General features: G+C 55.5%; 2 protein-coding genes and 1 long non-coding RNA gene across 13 annotated transcripts in view; 2 read left to right on the forward strand and 1 right to left on the reverse strand.

Annotated features, from left to right (window-relative positions):
• On the forward strand, window positions 1–6,016 carry Dlk2 (delta like non-canonical Notch ligand 2). 4 transcript variants are annotated; one of them, XM_006523389.2, is made up of 6 exons: window positions 1–823; window positions 1,258–1,443; window positions 1,693–1,756; window positions 3,696–3,826; window positions 4,389–4,533; window positions 5,111–6,016. In XM_006523389.2, the coding sequence occupies exons 2-6, from the start codon at window positions 1,368–1,370 to the stop codon at window positions 5,841–5,843; spliced, it is 1,149 nt and encodes a 382-aa protein (XP_006523452.1). In that variant the 5' UTR covers window positions 1–823; window positions 1,258–1,367; the 3' UTR covers window positions 5,844–6,016. The 4 variants fall into 4 exon arrangements, with proteins under 4 accessions (XP_006523452.1, NP_001272957.1, XP_006523451.1 ...); NM_001286028.1 differs by having other exon boundaries at window positions 228–265; window positions 1,313–1,443; XM_006523388.2 differs by having other exon boundaries at window positions 252–823; window positions 1,137–1,443.
• Gm41588 lies at window positions 1,763–2,835 on the forward strand. The gene is made up of 2 exons (XR_876844.1): window positions 1,763–2,104; window positions 2,188–2,835. It is a non-coding gene; the product is annotated as a predicted gene, 41588 (long non-coding RNA).
• Window positions 5,965–17,460, reverse strand: part of Abcc10 (ATP-binding cassette, sub-family C (CFTR/MRP), member 10) — a 24,812-nt gene continuing 13,316 nt past the window's right edge. For 3 of the 8 annotated variants that reach the window (NM_170680.2, NM_145140.2, XM_017317442.2), the window contains 14 exons: window positions 16,961–17,059; window positions 16,376–16,565; window positions 15,580–15,657; window positions 15,035–15,232; window positions 13,122–13,275; window positions 12,783–12,978; window positions 9,702–10,045; window positions 9,294–9,463; window positions 8,706–8,866; window positions 8,146–8,411; window positions 7,075–7,220; window positions 6,902–6,999; window positions 6,658–6,770; window positions 5,975–6,397 (listed from right to left, as the gene is read on the reverse strand). In NM_170680.2, coding sequence (NP_733780.1) covers window positions 6,235–6,397; window positions 6,658–6,770; window positions 6,902–6,999; window positions 7,075–7,220; window positions 8,146–8,411; window positions 8,706–8,866; window positions 9,294–9,463; window positions 9,702–10,045; window positions 12,783–12,978; window positions 13,122–13,275; window positions 15,035–15,232; window positions 15,580–15,657; window positions 16,376–16,565; window positions 16,961–17,059 — 2,376 coding nt within the window. In that variant the 3' untranslated portion in view covers window positions 5,975–6,234. Of the gene's footprint in view, window positions 6,398–6,657; window positions 6,771–6,901; window positions 7,221–8,145; window positions 8,412–8,705; window positions 8,867–9,293; window positions 9,464–9,701; window positions 10,046–11,115; window positions 11,236–12,782; window positions 12,979–13,121; window positions 13,276–15,034; window positions 15,233–15,579; window positions 15,658–16,375; window positions 16,566–16,960; window positions 17,060–17,460 lie in introns of those variants that run through there. The other 5 variants (NM_001347396.1, XR_001782068.2, XR_385318.4 and 2 more) reach the window with 5 other exon arrangements.

Here is a 17,460-nt window from a genome sequence, read left to right on the forward strand (position 1 = left end):
GTGAAAACTGGGAGCAGATGGGAGGAAAGAACAGCGGGTACGCTGGGATGGTATTTATGTAGATATGGTCCATCCTGAAAGAGGTAGCGAAGAAAGAAAGAAGCCCACAGAGAGCAGGCGCTGACCTACGAAGCCAGTGACGAAGGCTCTGCAAGCCGGGGAGGCGTGGGCTGGTGACAGGAGGAAGGTGGCAGCAAGCATGGCTTCAGTGTGCTCGGGCTAAAACAGGAGAGCCGGGAAAGGCTAATGAAAATCACGATGCGCGGTAGACAGGGGCGTGCAGAGTCGGGCGTGGGTGAGGGGCAGAGTGGGGCGAGCGGTTGAGGTGGGGTGGGCAAGAAAATGGGAAGACAGCAGGGCGCGCACCTTCGGCCCGCGCTTTACGGTGTATGCCCAGTTCAGCTCCTTTGATTTTCTAATTTCGGAGGAAGAAAGCGAAGCAAGGGGGCTGGGGGCCGCGAAGGGAGGGGCGAAGAGCGCTGGGGGGTGCCAGGGCCGAGTGGCAGCGCGAGGTGTGGCCGTGCGCAGCGGGGGTGGGCGCGGGGCGCAGTCGGTGCGGGGCGGGCCGCGGCGGCGGGAGGGGAGAGGCGGGCTCCGCCGGCACACGCCGCCCCTGGCAGGGGGCCGAGCGCGCGCGAGGAGCCGCTGCCGCCGCTCGGGGTCGCCTGCAGCCCCAGATTCCCGAGTGCTCGGCTGGCATGGCAGCTACTTCGGTGCCGAGCCCCGCGGCCAGCTAGGGGCGGCCCCCCTCCCGCCCCCCGGCCCAGTCCGTCGGATCCGGTTTGACTCTGCGCCCCGGGGACGCGTCGCCTCCCAGCCGGAGGTGAGAAGCTAGGAGGACGCGGTCCCTCGGTGGGGACCTCAGGCCGAAGCGAGGCGGAGCGAGCGGGGTTGGGGGGCTGTGAGAGCCAGGCCTAGGTGGGTGGATGTCGGAGGACCCGGGAGGAGATCTCTTGCATCTAGGAACTGGGAGCCGCTCCTCCCCACGCCCCAGCCCCCACGTCCCGTCGCGCTCGCCTTTCCGCGCTTGTCCCCATCTCTATTGACCCCTCCACCTGGATCGCGATCGCAGCTCTGGCTGTTCCCGCGCGGTGGCCACGCTCGCTGCTGCCCATCCTTTGGCCTCTTTCCCGCAGACCTGGCTAGTGGGTTCCTGCCTCCAGTCCCTTCGCCTGCTCAACCCTTTCTCTCGCCCGCCCTTCCACTCCCCACCCGGGGAGTCCCTCTCCTTCTCCTGCTCCTGTCACTTGGAACCAGTATCAGTGCCGCTATCTCCGCGTCAAGCCGCTTCCCAGCCCGTGCCATCCCACAGGTGTCTACACGTCTGGCCGTTCATCCGTCCGTCCCTCCTGAGGCCGGAACTGACCATGCCCAGCGGCTGCCGCTGCCTAAATCTCGTGTGCCTGCTGTGCATCCTGGGGGCAACCAGCCAGCCTGCCAGAGGTGAGCCTGCCCCAGGGATTGGGTCCCGGCTCTCCTCAGCCGTCCTCGCTGGCACGTTGACCTCTGCTGGCTAGAGACGGCACTGCAACCGCTCCGTTCCATAGGGAGAGATCTATAAGTGCTCTCTTTGGAATGGGACGCTCGTCCGTGCCCATGAGTCCATCTGACTACTGAAACCTCTGCCAAGTCCCGCGCCTGGGAAGTCAGACTCGGACCCAGACTCACACCCACTACACCAATCTCTTTCAGCGGATGACTGCAGCTCCCACTGTGACCTGGCCCACGGCTGCTGCGCTCCTGACGGCTCCTGCAGGTACTTAAGCGGCACACGTGCCTCAAATCCTTTCCTCCCCACTTTTTGGTCCTTTACACCGAGAGCATGTCAAAAACCCGCAACAGTATCTAGGCGCTTAAGACCCTATTGTGTGTGTGTGTGTGTGTGTTTGTTTGTTTATACATAACAGGATGACCAGTCCCCTCCCCTCCCCTCCTCTCCTCTCCCCGTATCTCTTTTTGCTTCTTACTTTAAGAGCTTGAATAACCAACTCTTTATTCTCTCAAGGGCTTCTGTCCCTCAAGATGCCATAGAGTCATCTGAAGCTTGAGAGTTTAGGGACTGAGAGCCACAGTAAAGAGGAAACGGAAGAGAAGGGCTGCAGGGGTAGGGTAGCTCCAGGGGGAGGGAGGGCTGTAGGAAGAGGGGGCTGCAGGGGAGGGGGCTACAGGGGGAGGGGGGCTGCAGAGAGAGAATAGCTGCAAGGGGAGAGGGCTCCAGGGAGAGGTGACCCGGGGAAGGGGAGCTGCAGGGGGAGGGGGACTGTAGGGGGAGGGGTCTGCTTCTTGGAGAATTCCATCATTGACTCACCTCGGCAGACTGGGCAAATTCTGGGGCAGAGAAGGGTTTGGACATGAGAAGGGAGCTGGCGAGGGCAGATACTTGGCATGGAGCTGGGGTACTTGAGACTAGACATCCTCAGTGGGCTTATAAAAATTAAGCTGGCCGGGCGGTGGTGGCGCACGCCTTTAATCCCAGCGCTTGGGAGGCAGAGGCAAAGCAATCTCTGAGTTTGAGGCCAGCCTGGTCTACAGAGTGAGAGTTCTAGGATTGCCAAGTCTATACAGAGGAACCTTGCCTCGAAAAACAATACAACAAAAAATCATAGAGCTGGTATGGTGGCCCATACCTGTGATTTTAGCGACTGCGAAGTGATGCTAGAAAGATCAGGATTCCAAGCTAGCCTTGTCTACTTGAGACAAACAGAACACCTGCCTCACAACAAAACAACCCAGCCACTCATTCCGGAGTCTGAAGGGAAGAAGGTCACTCTTTCCAATGTGCACAACCAGACATTCCAGGAATGGCACCAGAATTACAGACATTGTTTTATTTAAGAATACTCAAAAAAAAGGGGGGGCGGGGGCTGGAGAGATGGCTCAGCGGTTAAGAGCACTGACTGCTCTTCCGAAGGTTCTGAGTTCAATTCCCAGCAACCACATGGTGGCTTACAACCATCCATAATGAGATCTGATACCCTTTTCTGGTATGTCTGAAGACAGCTACACTGTACTTACATATAATAAATAAATAAATCTTTAAAAAAATACTCTTGAAGGGAGGCATTTTTTTTTCAGTGTTCAGGTGAGAAAAGAGATTATCAAAGGCTAGACAACCAGGTACTAAACTTGAATGCTGTAGTCTGTCTGACTGCTTACATGTCCATCTGCCCAGCCCTGCACCTACCTGGGGTTGATCTGCTTTTCCTTCGCGGCTGTTGTATATCCTACCAGTTTCTAGAGGCTCTGGTTTTACCTTACACAGGCACACACACACACACACACACACACACACACAAGCTCTGGTTCTACCTTACACATGCACAGACACACACGTTCGTGCACACACACACACACACACACAGAAGCTCTGGTTCTACCTTACACATGCACAGACACACACGTTCGTGCACACACACACACACACACACACACACAGAAGCTCTGGTTCTACCTTACACATGCACAGACACACATGTTCCTACACACACACACACACACACACACACACACACACACACACACAGAAGCTCTGGTTCTACCTTACACATGCACAGACACACACGTTCGTGCACACACACATACACACACACACATAAGCTCTGGTTCTACCTTACATCCACACAGACACACATGTTCCTGCACACACACACACACACACACACGCTCGCGCCCTGATCCTGTGCTTTCTCCACCAGGTGTGACCCAGGCTGGGAGGGGCTGCACTGTGAGCGCTGTGTGAGGATGCCTGGCTGCCAGCACGGTACCTGCCACCAGCCCTGGCAGTGCATCTGCCACAGTGGCTGGGCAGGAAAGTTCTGTGACAAAGGTAGGATGGATGCGCTATTGGCTGGAGAGCCCATGTGTTTTAGAATGTCCATTAACATTTAGTGTTTGCTTATCTGACCCTTCCTTGGTGTCTGAAAGGATTCTCAACATCAACCCATGATGTTGGAAAGGTAGCTGCTAAAAATTGCATGCATTTTTTTTTTAGATTTTTTTTTATGTATATAGGTGCTTTGTCTGCATGTATGCCTGCAGACCAGAAGAGGGTATCAAATTGTGAGCTGCCATGTGGGTGCTGGGAATTGGACTTTTAGGACCTCTGGAAGAGTAGTAGCTAGTGCTCTTAACTGCTGAGCCATCTCTTCAACCCCAAATTGTCCCCATTTTAAACATGGTGAAACTATGGTCTACAGAAGAGCTGTAAAGTCAGTCTGGCCCAGACTACCAGAGCTGAGACCGGGTTTGTTTCCAGAACCTTACTTGAGGGTTCCCAAGCTACTGGCCAGGGTAGGTCTGAAGTGCAAGTCATATTCACATAGCTTTGGACCTGGACCACATGGGTCCTGAGGACCAAATATGAGGGCATCTTCTCACCTCCTCTCCAGATGAGCACATCTGTACCTCACAATCACCCTGCCAGAATGGAGGCCAGTGTGTGTATGACGGGGGTGGTGAGTACCACTGTGTGTGCCTGCCAGGCTTCCATGGACGTGGCTGTGAGCGCAAGGCTGGACCTTGTGAGCAGGCAGGGTGAGTGCTGGACTCTGGGGAAGCTAGACCAGAATCTGGTACTGAGGAAAGAGGCAGGACTGAGAACTGAGGTGGGGGGGGGGTGCTGAGAGTCAGAGCCATGCAGGAGAAAAACCCCACTGTGACAGCGTGCCTGCTTCATAGGCTCAACCTTTTTGTACCTGAGCTATTTCTTTTCCCGCAAATGGTGTTTTGGTGCAGGAGGGTGGCGTGGGAGGGGAGGCACCAAGGACTCCTTTACTTTTCGTACAAAAGCAGACATGCAGCCTTCAGAGCTAGCTGGCTCTTCCTGTGCAGATTATGAAACGTCCACAGGGCTGGACTTGTCCCACTTCCGCTACAGGCCCGAGAGCGTGTGGGGTAGCAGGCAGCTCTGCTCTGAGCCCTGGAGTCTGGGCCAGGCCACGTGCTAACTGCTTGACATTGGGTCTCTTGTTTAACCCACACAATTTGGCTATTTTTATTCTCATTCTTAAAGGTTATTTGAAACTCGGGGCGGGCGGGGAGGAGGTGAAGTCAGTGGTCAGGACACTGGTCAGCAAGTTGACACCAGTGGTCTCTCCCACTCCCACCTCAGCTTCCCGTGCCGGAATGGAGGGCAGTGCCAGGACAACCAGGGTTTTGCCCTCAACTTCACATGCCGCTGCTTGGCAGGATTCATGGGTGCCCACTGTGAGGTCAATGTGGACGACTGTCTGATGCGGCCTTGCGCCAATGGTGCCACATGCATTGATGGCATAAACCGCTTTTCCTGCCTCTGTCCTGAGGGCTTCGCTGGACGCTTCTGCACCATCAACCTGGATGACTGTGCCAGCCGCCCATGCCAGAGAGGGGCCCGCTGCAGGGACCGTGTCCATGACTTTGACTGCCTGTGCCCCAGTGGCTATGGTGGTAAGACTTGTGAACTTGTCCTACCTGCTCCAGAGCCTGCCTCAGTGGGCACCCCACAAATGCCCACCTCAGCTGTAGTTGTACCTGCCACGGGGCCGGCCCCTCACAGTGCGGGGGCGGGCCTGCTAAGGATCTCAGTGAAGGAGGTGGTACGGAGGCAAGAGTCTGGGCTTGGTGAATCTAGCCTGGTTGCCCTGGTGGTGTTTGGGTCTCTCACTGCTGCGCTGGTCCTGGCCACGGTGCTGCTGACCCTGAGGGCATGGCGCCGAGGTATATGCCCCACTGGACCCTGCTGCTACCCAGCCCCACACTATGCCCCAGCTCGGCAGGATCAGGAGTGCCAGGTTAGCATGCTGCCAGCGGGGTTCCCTCTGTCCCCAGACCTGCCCCCTGAGCCTGGTAAGACCACAGCGCTGTGATGGGAGGAGCCTTTCTAGCTACCTTCCTGCCCTCCTTCACACCTCAGACTGTCACCAGCCCTCAGCTCTGGTACACCCATCCAGGGGATTTCTGCCTCACACCAGAAATAGTATTTTTTTAAAACACAGAATGTAAGATAGGAATTTTATCAAATAAAATTATGAAAATGCAAGTGGGCTTCTGTGGAAGGGAAACCGGCCCCGAATTCTGAGTAAAAAGGCCCATGTGGGTTGGTTCTGGGGAAGTCCCCCAGGAGTGGTTTTCATGAGGAAGCCAGGGTGCTGTGTCCCCTCTGAGCACGTGAGAAGAGGTAGAAGCACAGAGGAAAACATAGACCAGCAGCCCTGGCGGGTGGGCGGGAAGGAGCATGGACCCCAGGGGAGGGGAGGCTCAGCACCCTGAAGGTCCGGAGTGGGCTCCCTGCTGGCTGCTCTGCAGGAGCTGCTGGAACAGGGAGTGCGGCTGGTTGCGCAGGGCTGAGGGGGAGTCCAGTTCCACCACCCTCCCGGCTTGGAGCACCAGCACACGGTCAGAGTTTAGGATCGTGTTGAGCCTGTGTGGAAGAAGGCTGTCAGTGGGGGGTGGGGGACAAAGTCCTAAAGAGAAAGCTGATCTCATCTTCTTCCAGACCCCTCCAGACTGCACAGGTCTGTCCCGCACAGCTGTGACTCCCCGGGTCTGTGCCATGGGAAGAACCATGGTGTCTCTCCAGATGTCCCCGGCCTAGCCGAGCCTGTCTCTGGGGGGAGGAGGAGGTCTGCACTCCCCCTGGGGGTCTCTGTCCCTCTCCCCGAGCCCCGAGGCTTCTCACACCTGTGGGCGATGGTCAGCACTGTCTTGTTGGCAAAGCGTTTACAGATGGTTTGCTGGAGCAGCTGGTCTGTCTTCTGGTCCACACTTGCTGTGGCCTCGTCAATGCACAAGATCTGGACGGTGTGCAGAAGGGAGGGGAAACAAGAGGGGAGACTGTAACCTGCCCTGAAACCTCACTCCAACCCACCTCCTCCTTCCACACATCCTGGCCTCTTGGGGGGGGGGTCTCTTCCTCCCATCTTACTTTAGCATCTGTAAGAAGAGCCCTTGCCAGACACAGCAGCTGTCTCTGTCCTAGGGACAGGTTCTGGCCCCTTTCTCCCAGCTCTCCATCCAGGCCACCTGTAAGCAGAGCACTGCATTGCCAGTGGCCATTCTTTGCTTCTCGCTGGCTCCTCTGACATGCCTGGGACTCACCCATGGCGACAGCCACCTCACTCAGGTGACACTGTTCCAAGGCTTGCCACAGGGCCCTGTCCTCGTGTAGGCCCTGGGGGTCCAGGTTCTCCCGAATAGTCCCGCTGAACAGGAAAGGCTCCTGAGGGATGACAGCCAGCTGGGATCTGGGGAGCAAGGACATGGGGACCAGGCTGGAGATGCATCCATCTTCCTGGGGTCCAAGTTTACCTACGCGGCCTGGCACTCCTACGGAGATCTGGGGGACGAGAACCCTCTGCTTCTTACCCTACATCCATTAAATCCTCAGTGAGTCAGCCCATCCCTAGGGCAGCATGGTACAGTGAGAGCAGGAGAGAGATGAGAGGCCTAGACCCTGGCCGGAAGGGATTACACTTCATTGAGGCAGTCAAAGCTGAACTGGGCACTGACCCCAGAGACAGCAGTGGTGAGTCAGGGAACAGAGAGTGGGAATTGGGTGGAGGATTGACTGGAGGACATTCCTGTGACATCCCCCGGAGCCCCATGGCCAGCCACTGCAGGTGCGTTTGTTCTGCCACCCTGGGCCAGGTTGGAGGAGGCCAAGAAGCTAGAAGGTCAAGCTGTAAGGTCAGACCATCAAAGCTTTGGAGGGAGGGCGGAAAAGGCAGGGCATGGCTCTTGGCTTAGGGTGGAGCTTCCTTCCACCTTCCCACATCGTGGAACTGAGAAAAAGTGATACAAAGGTAAACTGGGAATGCTGGGGTATATCACTCAGAGAGATCACTTGTGGCCAAGTACAACTGACCCAGACCCCAAGCAGCCCCATGTACTGCCTGCCAAGCCAGGGGCCCAGGGGCTCATGGCGTCTGGGATTTCAGTTCCCTAGAGGCTCTGATTTGAAGGCCACAACTAGTGTCTGGAGCAGAACACGTATTCTGGGAACTACACAAGTACACCCAACCTGGGGCAAGGAAGATCCAATTAGCATCAGCTGTGACGGTGGCCACAGCTTACCTGTCCTCTTCCTTGTCTGCCCATTGGCCCTGGCTGTTTTACACCTTCCTAGAGGACTGCCCTCCTCCCTCCTCCCTGATCTCCCGCCTCCCAGACCTGAGCTCGGCCAGCTCCAGCTGGCTGGTGTCCACATTGTCCAGGAGCACTCGCCCTGCGTTGGGCTCCAGCAGCCGGAAGAGCACCAGAAACAGGGAAGACTTGCCGGAGCCTGTGCGGCCCACGATGCCCAGCTTCTCTCCAGGCTCCACACGGAAGGTCACCCCATCTAGGGCATTTGGCAGCCCTGGCCGGTACACCAGCACCACGTCCTGGAATTCCACACTTCCCTGGGTCAGCCAGCTGATGCGCTGCTGGTGGGGTGACTGTGGGAAAGGAAGGAGAAACGATGGCGAGAACAACAGGGCTGGACTGACAGAAGGAGACGAGTGAGGAGTGGCCAGCGTGAGGGCAACAGCAGAGGAAGTGGGGGAGCCATGGCGGTGGGATGATGGGAAAGGACATGGTGGTGGCGAGAGGCACAGTTAAGAATAGCAGCAGTCAAATGAAGAGGCTCAGGGATGTGAAAAAGAAGGTCAGGAGCCAAAGGGAAAGGCCTGGGAGGACTGGAGCACACCCCATGGCTGGCAGCCCTGGCCCAGGGGGGAGAACAGACACACCTGCAGTGGCTGGCTGTGGGGCTCCTGGGGAACGTCACAGGAATACTCCTCCAGTCGCTCGACGCTCACCATCATGGCTTCCGTCTGTGTGAAACTGCTCACCAGACCCGAGAGCAGGCCCGTCAGAGACAGGGCATAAGAAAGCACGAGGCCCACCAGCCCTGTGGAGAGGAGCACCGGCTGCTAGGAGACCCTGGGTACTGAGAAGTGTGTTGGGGAGGATCCCGGCTTTGGACTGTGGGTGTTCAAGGGCGGAGGAGCAGACCTACGACGGGACCCGGGATGCCCGGAGAGGGAGGCCGTGAGGGGTGGCAGGGAGACACTAAGGCGGGACAGTGGCTGTGTAACGGGGCTGTGGGCAGGAGTGAGGGGAGGATCACATCCCAGGTCCTCCACTGCCTGTGGCTTCCTTAGCATTAAAATGAGGGTGATGATGGTGCTGATGACACATCCTCTCAGGGATCACTGGTGGAGGTAACGGTGGGGTGGGGTGGGTGGGGAGGGGGTTAGGAGACATGCAAGGGGTCTGGAACAACGATACAAAATGTCATGCTCCTGAAGTAAGGGTGATGGGTCCGGGGATGGCACCTGGGTTGGCAAGGCCCTGCTGGTGCTGCACCAGGGCAATGCCCGCAATGGCGCTGACCACTGCTGCCCCCATGAGCTGCAGTCGAATGTCCAACCACTGCATCGTGGCATAGGAAGCAAACTGGCACCTCTGGTTCAGCTCCAAGAGTCGCTGGTTCTCCTCTTCAAACCTGGAGGAGGCCAGGAAGGAAGGCAAGCCAGTGCACTGTTGAGTGGCTCTCACCCCTTCCCTGGGACTGACCTACATACCCAACTGACCCACCTCACTCTCTCCCAACTTGTACATTTCCTGAGTGTCCTCTCCCTGTCCTCCCAAGGAGACTGCACTCCTGTCCTTGTGACCTGTTCTGTATGCTCCCCACCGCCTCACCCCCCATCCCCACCCCGGACTCTGGCTGGAAGCTGTACCTGTAAGTGGCCCCTGCAGCCCGGAGCACAGGGAGGCCTGCCAGGGTGTCAGCCAGATGGGAGTAGAGCGGAGACCAGGTGAGGCTGCCCAGGCGCCGTAGCTCCCGGAAGGAAGCCCTGTAGTAGCCCTGCACGCTGTAGTAGACGAAGCTCAGAGGTGGTAGCAGGAGCAGCAGCCAGGGCAGACCAGAACCTAGGACAGCCAGGAGGCCCAGCAGGCCCACGGAATTGGCCAGCAGGATGTTGAGGAGGAAGGGCAGGCTGTCGTCTACACAGGCTACGTCTGATGAGAAGCGGTTCAAGACCCGGCCGGAAGGTGTGGAGTCATAGAAAGTCACCGGTGCCTGGAAACGGGAGGTAGTTGGGCAGGGTCAAGCTTTAGAAAAAGAGCTGGTGGACAGGTGGGTGTGGGGTGAGGTAGGAAAGACGCCCTGCAGTAGAAAAAGAATAATGCATCCCAGAGCTGGGCGGCCAAGGAATTGGTAGAACTCAGAGAGAGCTATCTCCAGGTGGAAAAGACCCGTTCCGCAGGCCAGGGGCAACTCTATAAGGCCTGCTAAACATTCACCTCCTACCCTCTGCGTTGGACATGCTCACTGCTCTTTCTCCACAGATGGACACATTAGGCCAGCAAGTGAGACTTAGATGCCCAGAGGAAAACTGGACATCTGCAGCTGGAGATTAGCTCTGCCCATCAAAGGGCTTGGTTTTGAGCCTGGCCATGTAGGCGCAGGCGTATAATCCCAGCTTCCAGGAGAGTTAGTTCAAGGTCATCGTCGTTGTGGCAACAAGAAACCCTACCTCAAAACCAAAAATCAAACCAAAAGCAAATGAAACTCAGGTGGAGTCAGGCCTTGAATCCCAGGCTGGAGGCCAGCCGCTTGGGAGATGTGGGACCCTAGGCAAGGAGTTTGTTTCTCTCTCCAAGATCCCTGATTCTTGCCATAAACCTGGGGACCACAGGAACTTTCTACTCTAGGGAGTTCTCACTTTTCTGTAACAAATCTATGCTCACTCTGTTTAGAGAAGCGTGGGGACAGCTGGGCTTGGTGGCATCTGCCTTTAATCCCAGCCGCTGGGAGGCAGAGGCAAGGAGATTTCTGGGAGTTCAAGGTCAGCCTGGTCTATATAGCAAGTTCCTGGACAGAGACAGACAGAGTTACATGGTGAGACCTTGTCTTAAAAAACGAGCAGAAAGCTGGGCGTGGTGGCGCATGCCTTTAATCCCAGCACTCGGGAGGCAGAGGCAGGCGGATTTCTGAGTTCGAGGCCAGCCTGGTCTACAGAGCGAGTGCCAGGACAGCCAGGGCTACACAGAGAAACCCTGTCTCGAAAAACCAAAAAAAAAAAAAACAAAAGAAAACAAAAAAAAAAACGAGCAGAAAGAAAGGAAGACAATGGGACAAGGTCTCACCAGGCTGAAGTAGGCTGTGTGGCCAAGGACTTGCCGCGTGGACTACTGTTGGGAGTTAGAGCCTCAGCTCCCCCATCTCCCCTGCCTGTGCCTCCATCTGCATCTACTGTGGGAACAGTCCTAGGTGAGGCAGCGGACTAAGTCAGATGGCTTGGAAGGCACACTCTGGAGAACTCAGCTCCCGCACAGCCCAGTGTCTCCTCCTCGGCTCATGGCAGAGAGAAGGATAGTGGGTGGGTGGGTGCACCCAGGCAGCAGTAGGGAGAGCCAGACAGTGGCGGGCTCGGGGACCGCTTCTTTCACAAATCTAGCCTTGGCGAGGCCATGTTGATGCTCAGAGCTTCAGTTCCCTCGCCTGTAACATGGCGTGAGGGTACCTCGCAGGGTTATAGTGAGGTTATCACGGGTTAATAAGGGACAAGGGAATAATAATCGCTAAGCAAGCCTGGGTGTGGTGGTTCACACATATAATCCCACTACTCAGGAGTCAGAGGCAGGAGGACTGAGTGTTGGAGGTAGTGTGAGCCTGTTGCTAATAAATAAATTAATAATTAACTGAGCACTTAGTGGGTACTGGTATTACCTTAAGCACTTTCCCTGTGTCAATCAACTCAACCTTACATATATGAGAAAGCAAAGGACAGAATACACAACAGCAGTGCATCTCAAGTTTACTTTCTTTTTAAGGCAAGGTCTCACAGGCAGCCTTTGAGTTCACTATGTAGCCCAGGCTGGCTTCAAACTCAGGAAGTTCCTGCCTCAGCCTTCCAAGGGTCGGGCTTATAGGTATGCACCACCGTGCCTGGCAAGAGTGGATCTTTGAAATAGCTCTAATTAAAATCGTCAACAATTAAGATTAAAAATACATGCACACTGGGGCTGGAGAGATGGCTCAGTGCTTAAGAGCACCGACTGTTCTTCTTAAGATCCTGAGTTCAAATCCTAGCAACCACATGGTGGCTCACAACCATCTGTAATGAGATCTGACACTCTCTTCAGGTGTCTGAAGACAGCTACAGTGTACTTACATATAATAATAAATAAATCTTAAAAAAATATATATGCACTAAGCCAGGTGTAGTAGCACTCTGAGGCAGAGACAGGCCAGTCTCTGTGAGTTCAAGGCCAGCCTGGTCTACATAGTGAGTTCGAGGACAGCCAGAGCCACATAATGAGATCTATCTCAAAAACAATAATGCATGCACAAGAAATAAAAATTTTAAAACATTCATGAACATAAGACAGGCATTCTGCAACAAACAAACAAAAAGATGACAGTACCCTTAGTATTAATTAGCAGATTAAATCCCCTTAGTATTCTCAAGGAAGGGAAGGGAAATGGGAACAGCACAAACATGAAAGAAAATAAAGACCACAAGGAAAAAACAGGCCTTGTATGACTTACAAAGTCGAGCCTTAGTACCTCAAGTTCAAGATGGAACTCTGAGGAATGTTCTCTTACTTGCCCTGTTTATAGATGACAAGCTACAGGTTTAAACCGTTAGATTCAAACCCTGGCAGATAATTGGCTCCGTAGCTTCGGGGTCTGAGGTTACTACATGTTGCCCCATCTGTGAGGCGCTAGAGTGTGGACTGGGAATGTGGAATGTAGGCAATGCTCTAGAGACAGATAAGCTGGGACTCTCCTGCCCCCGCCATGCCCTCACCATGAGGAGTCGATGCAGTAGGCGGTGGTGTAGGCTGGCAGCTGCTTGAAGGGCGCCTGCTGCAAAGAGCACAGCCCGGAGAAGGGTGCAGAGGGAGTTCACCCCTGCAATGGTTGCATACACGATGAGGTAGAAGTGGACGTCTGCGGTGCCATTGGAAGCAGCCTTGTGCAGTGGGGTGCTGAGCAGTGGGGTGCTGTGTGGTGGGGAGGAGACTGCAGGTAGCCCTCAGGGTGCCCCTCTATTCTCTAGGGCCACCTTTTCCCGCCCTCCAAAACACACAGCTCCAAGCCTGTCCATCGGCCCACCCTGCCTCGAGGGCCAGCCTCAGTCACTCACTAGAGGTTTCCAGGGGAGAAGAGAAGCAGCCGTGGGGAGAAGAGTGCTGTGGAGCCTGGGCTGCAGGAAGCTGGATCCTCCCTGGATCCATTTCTGCCGGCCTTCAGCTGAGACAGCCAGTGAGCGAGCCACCAATCAGCACCGTTGCGCGTGGCTGGATGGAGATGAGAAGGGAGAGGATGCACAGGTTCATCGGCTTGGTTCTACCCACACAGGCACGTTCTCAGCCCCCACTGAGCCTTCCCTCTTCTGTACGCCGCTCTGGGTCTAGGCATCATACCACTAACCTCGGTCCTTCCTGCTGTACGTTTCCCTAGACCTATCACCCTCCAGCTCTGTGGACCACGTGACCAGTTTTGTAGAATGGAACTTGCCTGGATGGCAGGTAACCATGGAAACCAGCTGTGGTGGTGCACACCTGTAATATCCATACTCAGAAACTGAGGCTGGGGGATTGCAAATTCAGGCTAACCAAACCAGGCTGAGATGCACAGTCTCAAAAAAAATAATATCCCATAACAATATGTTTTTAAAAAGATGACTATGATGGGTGCTGGAGAGATGGCTTGGTAGTCAAGGGCATGCGCTGCTCTTACAGAGGATCCAGGTTCAATTCTCAGTGCTCACATGACTGTTCACAACCATCTGTAACTCCAGTCCCAAAGGATCCCATGTCTTCTTTTGAACTCTGTGCATGCTCATAGTGCACAGACATACATGCAGGCAAAACGTTCATACATAAAATGAGTAGTTTTTTAAACTAAAAAACAGGACTACGGTAGAACACTACATCTAGCTGACCCCTGGAATCCTCAAATTTGGGGTATCCTTTTGTCCCAGCTGTGGTCTAGGCTTGGGAAGGTTCAGGGCCCTGTGGGGATTCCACAGGGTGCCTGTGGTCCAGCACCTGGACAACATGGCTGGGGATTCCACAGGGTGCCTGTGGTCCAGCACCTGGACAACATGGCTGGGGATTCCACAGGGTGCCTGTGGTCCAGCACCTGGACAACATGGCTGGGGATTCCACAGGGGGCCTGTGGTCCAGCACCTGGACAACATGGCTGGGGATTCCACAGGGTGCCTGTGGTCCAGCACCTGGACAACATGGCTGGGGATTCCACAGGGTGCCTGTGGTCCAGCACCTGGACAACATGGCTGGGGATTCCACAGGGTGCCTGTGGTCCAGCACCTGGACAACATGGCTGGGGATTCCACAGGGTGCCTGTGGTCCAGCACCTGGACAACATGGCTGGGGATTCCACAGGGGGCCTGTGGTCCAGCACCTGGACAACATGGCTGGGGATTCCACAGGGTGCCTGTGGTCCAGCACCTGGACAACATGGCTGGGGATTCCACAGGGGGCCTGTGGTCCAGCACCTGGACAACATGGCTGGGGATTCCACAGGGTGCCTGTGGTCCAGCACCTGGACAACATGGCTGGGGATTCCACAGGGTGCCTGTGGTCCAGCACCTGGACAACATGGCTGGGGATTCCACAGGGGGCCTGTGGTCCAGCACCTAGACAACATGGCTGGGGATTCCACAGGGTGCCTGTGGTCCAGCACCTGGACAACATGGCTGGGGATTCCACAGGGGGCCTGTGGTCCAGCACCTGGACAACATGGCTGGGGATTCCACAGGGGGCCTGTGGTCCAGCACCTGGACAACATGGCTGGGGATTCCACAGGGGGCCTGTGGTCCAGCACCTGGACAACATGGCTGGGGATTCCACAGGGGGCCTGTGGTCCAGCACCTGGACAACATGGCTGGGGATTCCACAGGGTGCCTGTGGTCCAGCACCTGGACAACATGGCTGGGGATTCCACAGGGTGCCTGTGGTCCAGCACCTGGACAACATGGCTGGGGATTCGGTGCAGGTCGGTAGCGTAAGGAACTTCTGGTGATCACCTCACCTTGCATGAGGAGCAGAGAGACGAGGATGGCGGCGGCCAGGCCGCTGCCCATGGCCCTCCAGTATGCTCGGTAGACGTGCAGGGCTACGGCGCCCTCGCTTTTGCTTTCCTCCTGCACGAGGCAGCCGCATGTGCTCTGTTCCACCTCCAACTCCTCCTCGGTGGTTCTCTCCAGGTCGCATACAGATGGGGACTGGCCTGGGAGAGACAGGAAGGCCTCCGAGGGATTATGCGTGAAATATGAGTGTTTTACAGGAGCAGGCAGGCTTTAAAAATCATTCCCATTGTGTGCCAGCGAAAAGCAGGACCGAGAGAGCCCCGAAGCACAGCCTCCGAGGTGCACATGCAAGGCCCTGGCTGTGACTCCCAGGACTTTGAGGGGGAAACAAAACTCAAAGAACAACAACCTTTCCCATGTGTGGCGGCCCACACCCGTCACCTCAGTGCTCAGCAGAACTGCGTGTTTGAGGCCAGCCTGGGCTACACAGTAAGATCAAGGCAGCCTGGGCTGTATCCAGACCCTGTCTCCCACCCTTGGGCCATACCTGAGGTAGCCACTTGTTCCTTCTCAGCCCAGGCTGTGGGGACAGCTTGTACCAGCGGCAGGATCTCAGAGGGAGGCCCTGGACAGTAGCAGGGAGGAGGCTGTTACAGCTCTACATTTTTTTTTAAAAGATGTATTTATTATTATATCTAAGTACACTGTATCTGACTTCAGACACACCAGGAGAGGGCATCAGATCTCATTACGGATGGTTGTGAGCCACCAAGTGGTTGCTGGGATTTGAACTCAGGACTTTCGGAAGAGCAGTCGGTGCTCTTAACCGCTGAGCCATCTCTCCAGCCCACAGGTCCACATTATGCCTTTGTAAATGTGTGTGTGATCCTACCTTCCCCTCTCTGGCTATCCTCCCTGGCCTACCCGAATGGACTCATTAGGTCCACGGCTGTGACCAAGGAGAGCCACCACCTGCACGGTATCATCTGTCACTACTGCAGAGCCTTTTCTCAACTCCAGCCCTCCAGCCACACCTCACTTTTCCTGTAGCTTTGTTGAGAGCTAAGCAGGTGGCCACATCCCTCTGGATTAGTAGCAACCAGAGCTGTGTGGCTCTTTTCTTTACAAGGAGATTATTCTTGCTAGGTTCTAAGGGTGCACGCACATTGTCACACACTCCCCTCTCCCCCATCTCCTGTTTCCTTATGCTGATTCTGTGGGGGCACAAAGAGCTGAGAGCAGCACTCAGGCCCCGTGTAGAGGGGTGGCAGGAGCTGTTCTGTATGTGACACTCTATCTGTCCTTCTATCATACCAGGCCAAGTGTTTGTTCTACCACATCACCTGTTCGGACCAATTGCCCGGCTTCCATCAACAGCACCACATCAGCCCTTTCCAGGTACTCAGTGCGGTGGGTGCACAGCAGCCGGGTGGTGTGGCTCAGCACTCCCAGGATGCACCTGTGTAACAGGTGGTTGGCCACATCTGCATCCACAGCAGCCAGAGGGTCGTCGAGGAGATAGAGTGCTTTCTCCTAGACAGAATGGACAGCAGGCACCATGACCCAAGTCCTCTGGCTGTGCTCAGAGGCTCTCCTAGACCCAGGTGTCAAGGCAACTGGAAAAGACAGGTGCGAACAACTCTAGAATAGTAGGAGGAAGATGAGACACGAGGGTACTTCCTCTCCACTGAGTGTGAAACCAGAGACGTGGGTCTGCTGCTTTGCTGGGCTCCAGTGCCCCAGACCTTTATTTTTGCCTTGAACCTGAAAACAGGGTAGGTTAGCCAATAACTAGGACCATGGCGGAGGGAGAAACCAAACACCCGGGGAAATATGCCTAGCCCTTACTCAGCAAGTCCTCACAGCATTGGAGCACTTCCCTGACCTACTAGCCCACCAACACCCACCCCCTCATCCCTTTAGCTTACCTGGTAGACAGCACGGGCAAGTGCAATCCGGGCCCTCTGTCCCCCGCTGAGGGTCACACCTTTCTCTCCAACCTCTGTCTGGTCTCCAGCAGGCAGGATCTGAAGGAACAGACACCCAGTGGGTAGCAAACTCCCCACGCCCTGTCTCCTGTCCCTTTGAAGGAAAAAGATAATGTGAAGATCAAAAGGCCTCCTGAGCAGAGACAGGTAATTTGGAGGAGATAAGCCTGGATCTCAATGCCCATGAATGCCTTCTAGGCTGTGGCCCCACAGTCTCGTTAGTCTGAATAAGTGGTCCTTAGTTAGTTGGTAGAACTGTCCAGGAAGGATTAGGAAGTGTGGCCTTGTTGGAGAAGGTGTGCCACTACAGTCTTGTTATTCCTATTGTCTAAAGATGTGAGCTCTCAGCTACTGCTCCACCACAAGCCCGTCTGTTTGCTACCGTGCTTCCCACCACAATGGCCATAGAGAACCCCCAATAAGCTCTTCTTCCATAAGTT

Source organism: Mus musculus, chromosome 17 (assembly GCF_000001635.26).
Source record: "Mus musculus strain C57BL/6J chromosome 17, GRCm38.p6 C57BL/6J".
NCBI lineage: Eukaryota > Metazoa > Chordata > Mammalia > Rodentia > Muridae > Mus > Mus musculus.

What these genes read in the sequence shown, in the direction of transcription:
- Dlk2 (XM_006523389.2), top strand. Translation starts at nt 1,368, where the DNA reads ATGCCCAGCGGCTGCCGCTGCCTAAATCTCGTGTGCCTGCTGTGCATC. An exon ending in AGGAAAGTTCTGTGACAAAG is followed by an intron (nt 3,827 to 4,388) that starts GTAGGATGGATG and finishes CCTCCTCTCCAG; the next exon opens with ATGAGCACATCTGTACCTCA. An exon ending in GGACCTTGTGAGCAGGCAGG is followed by an intron (nt 4,534 to 5,110) that starts GTGAGTGCTGGA and finishes CTCCCACCTCAG; the next exon opens with CTTCCCGTGCCGGAATGGAG.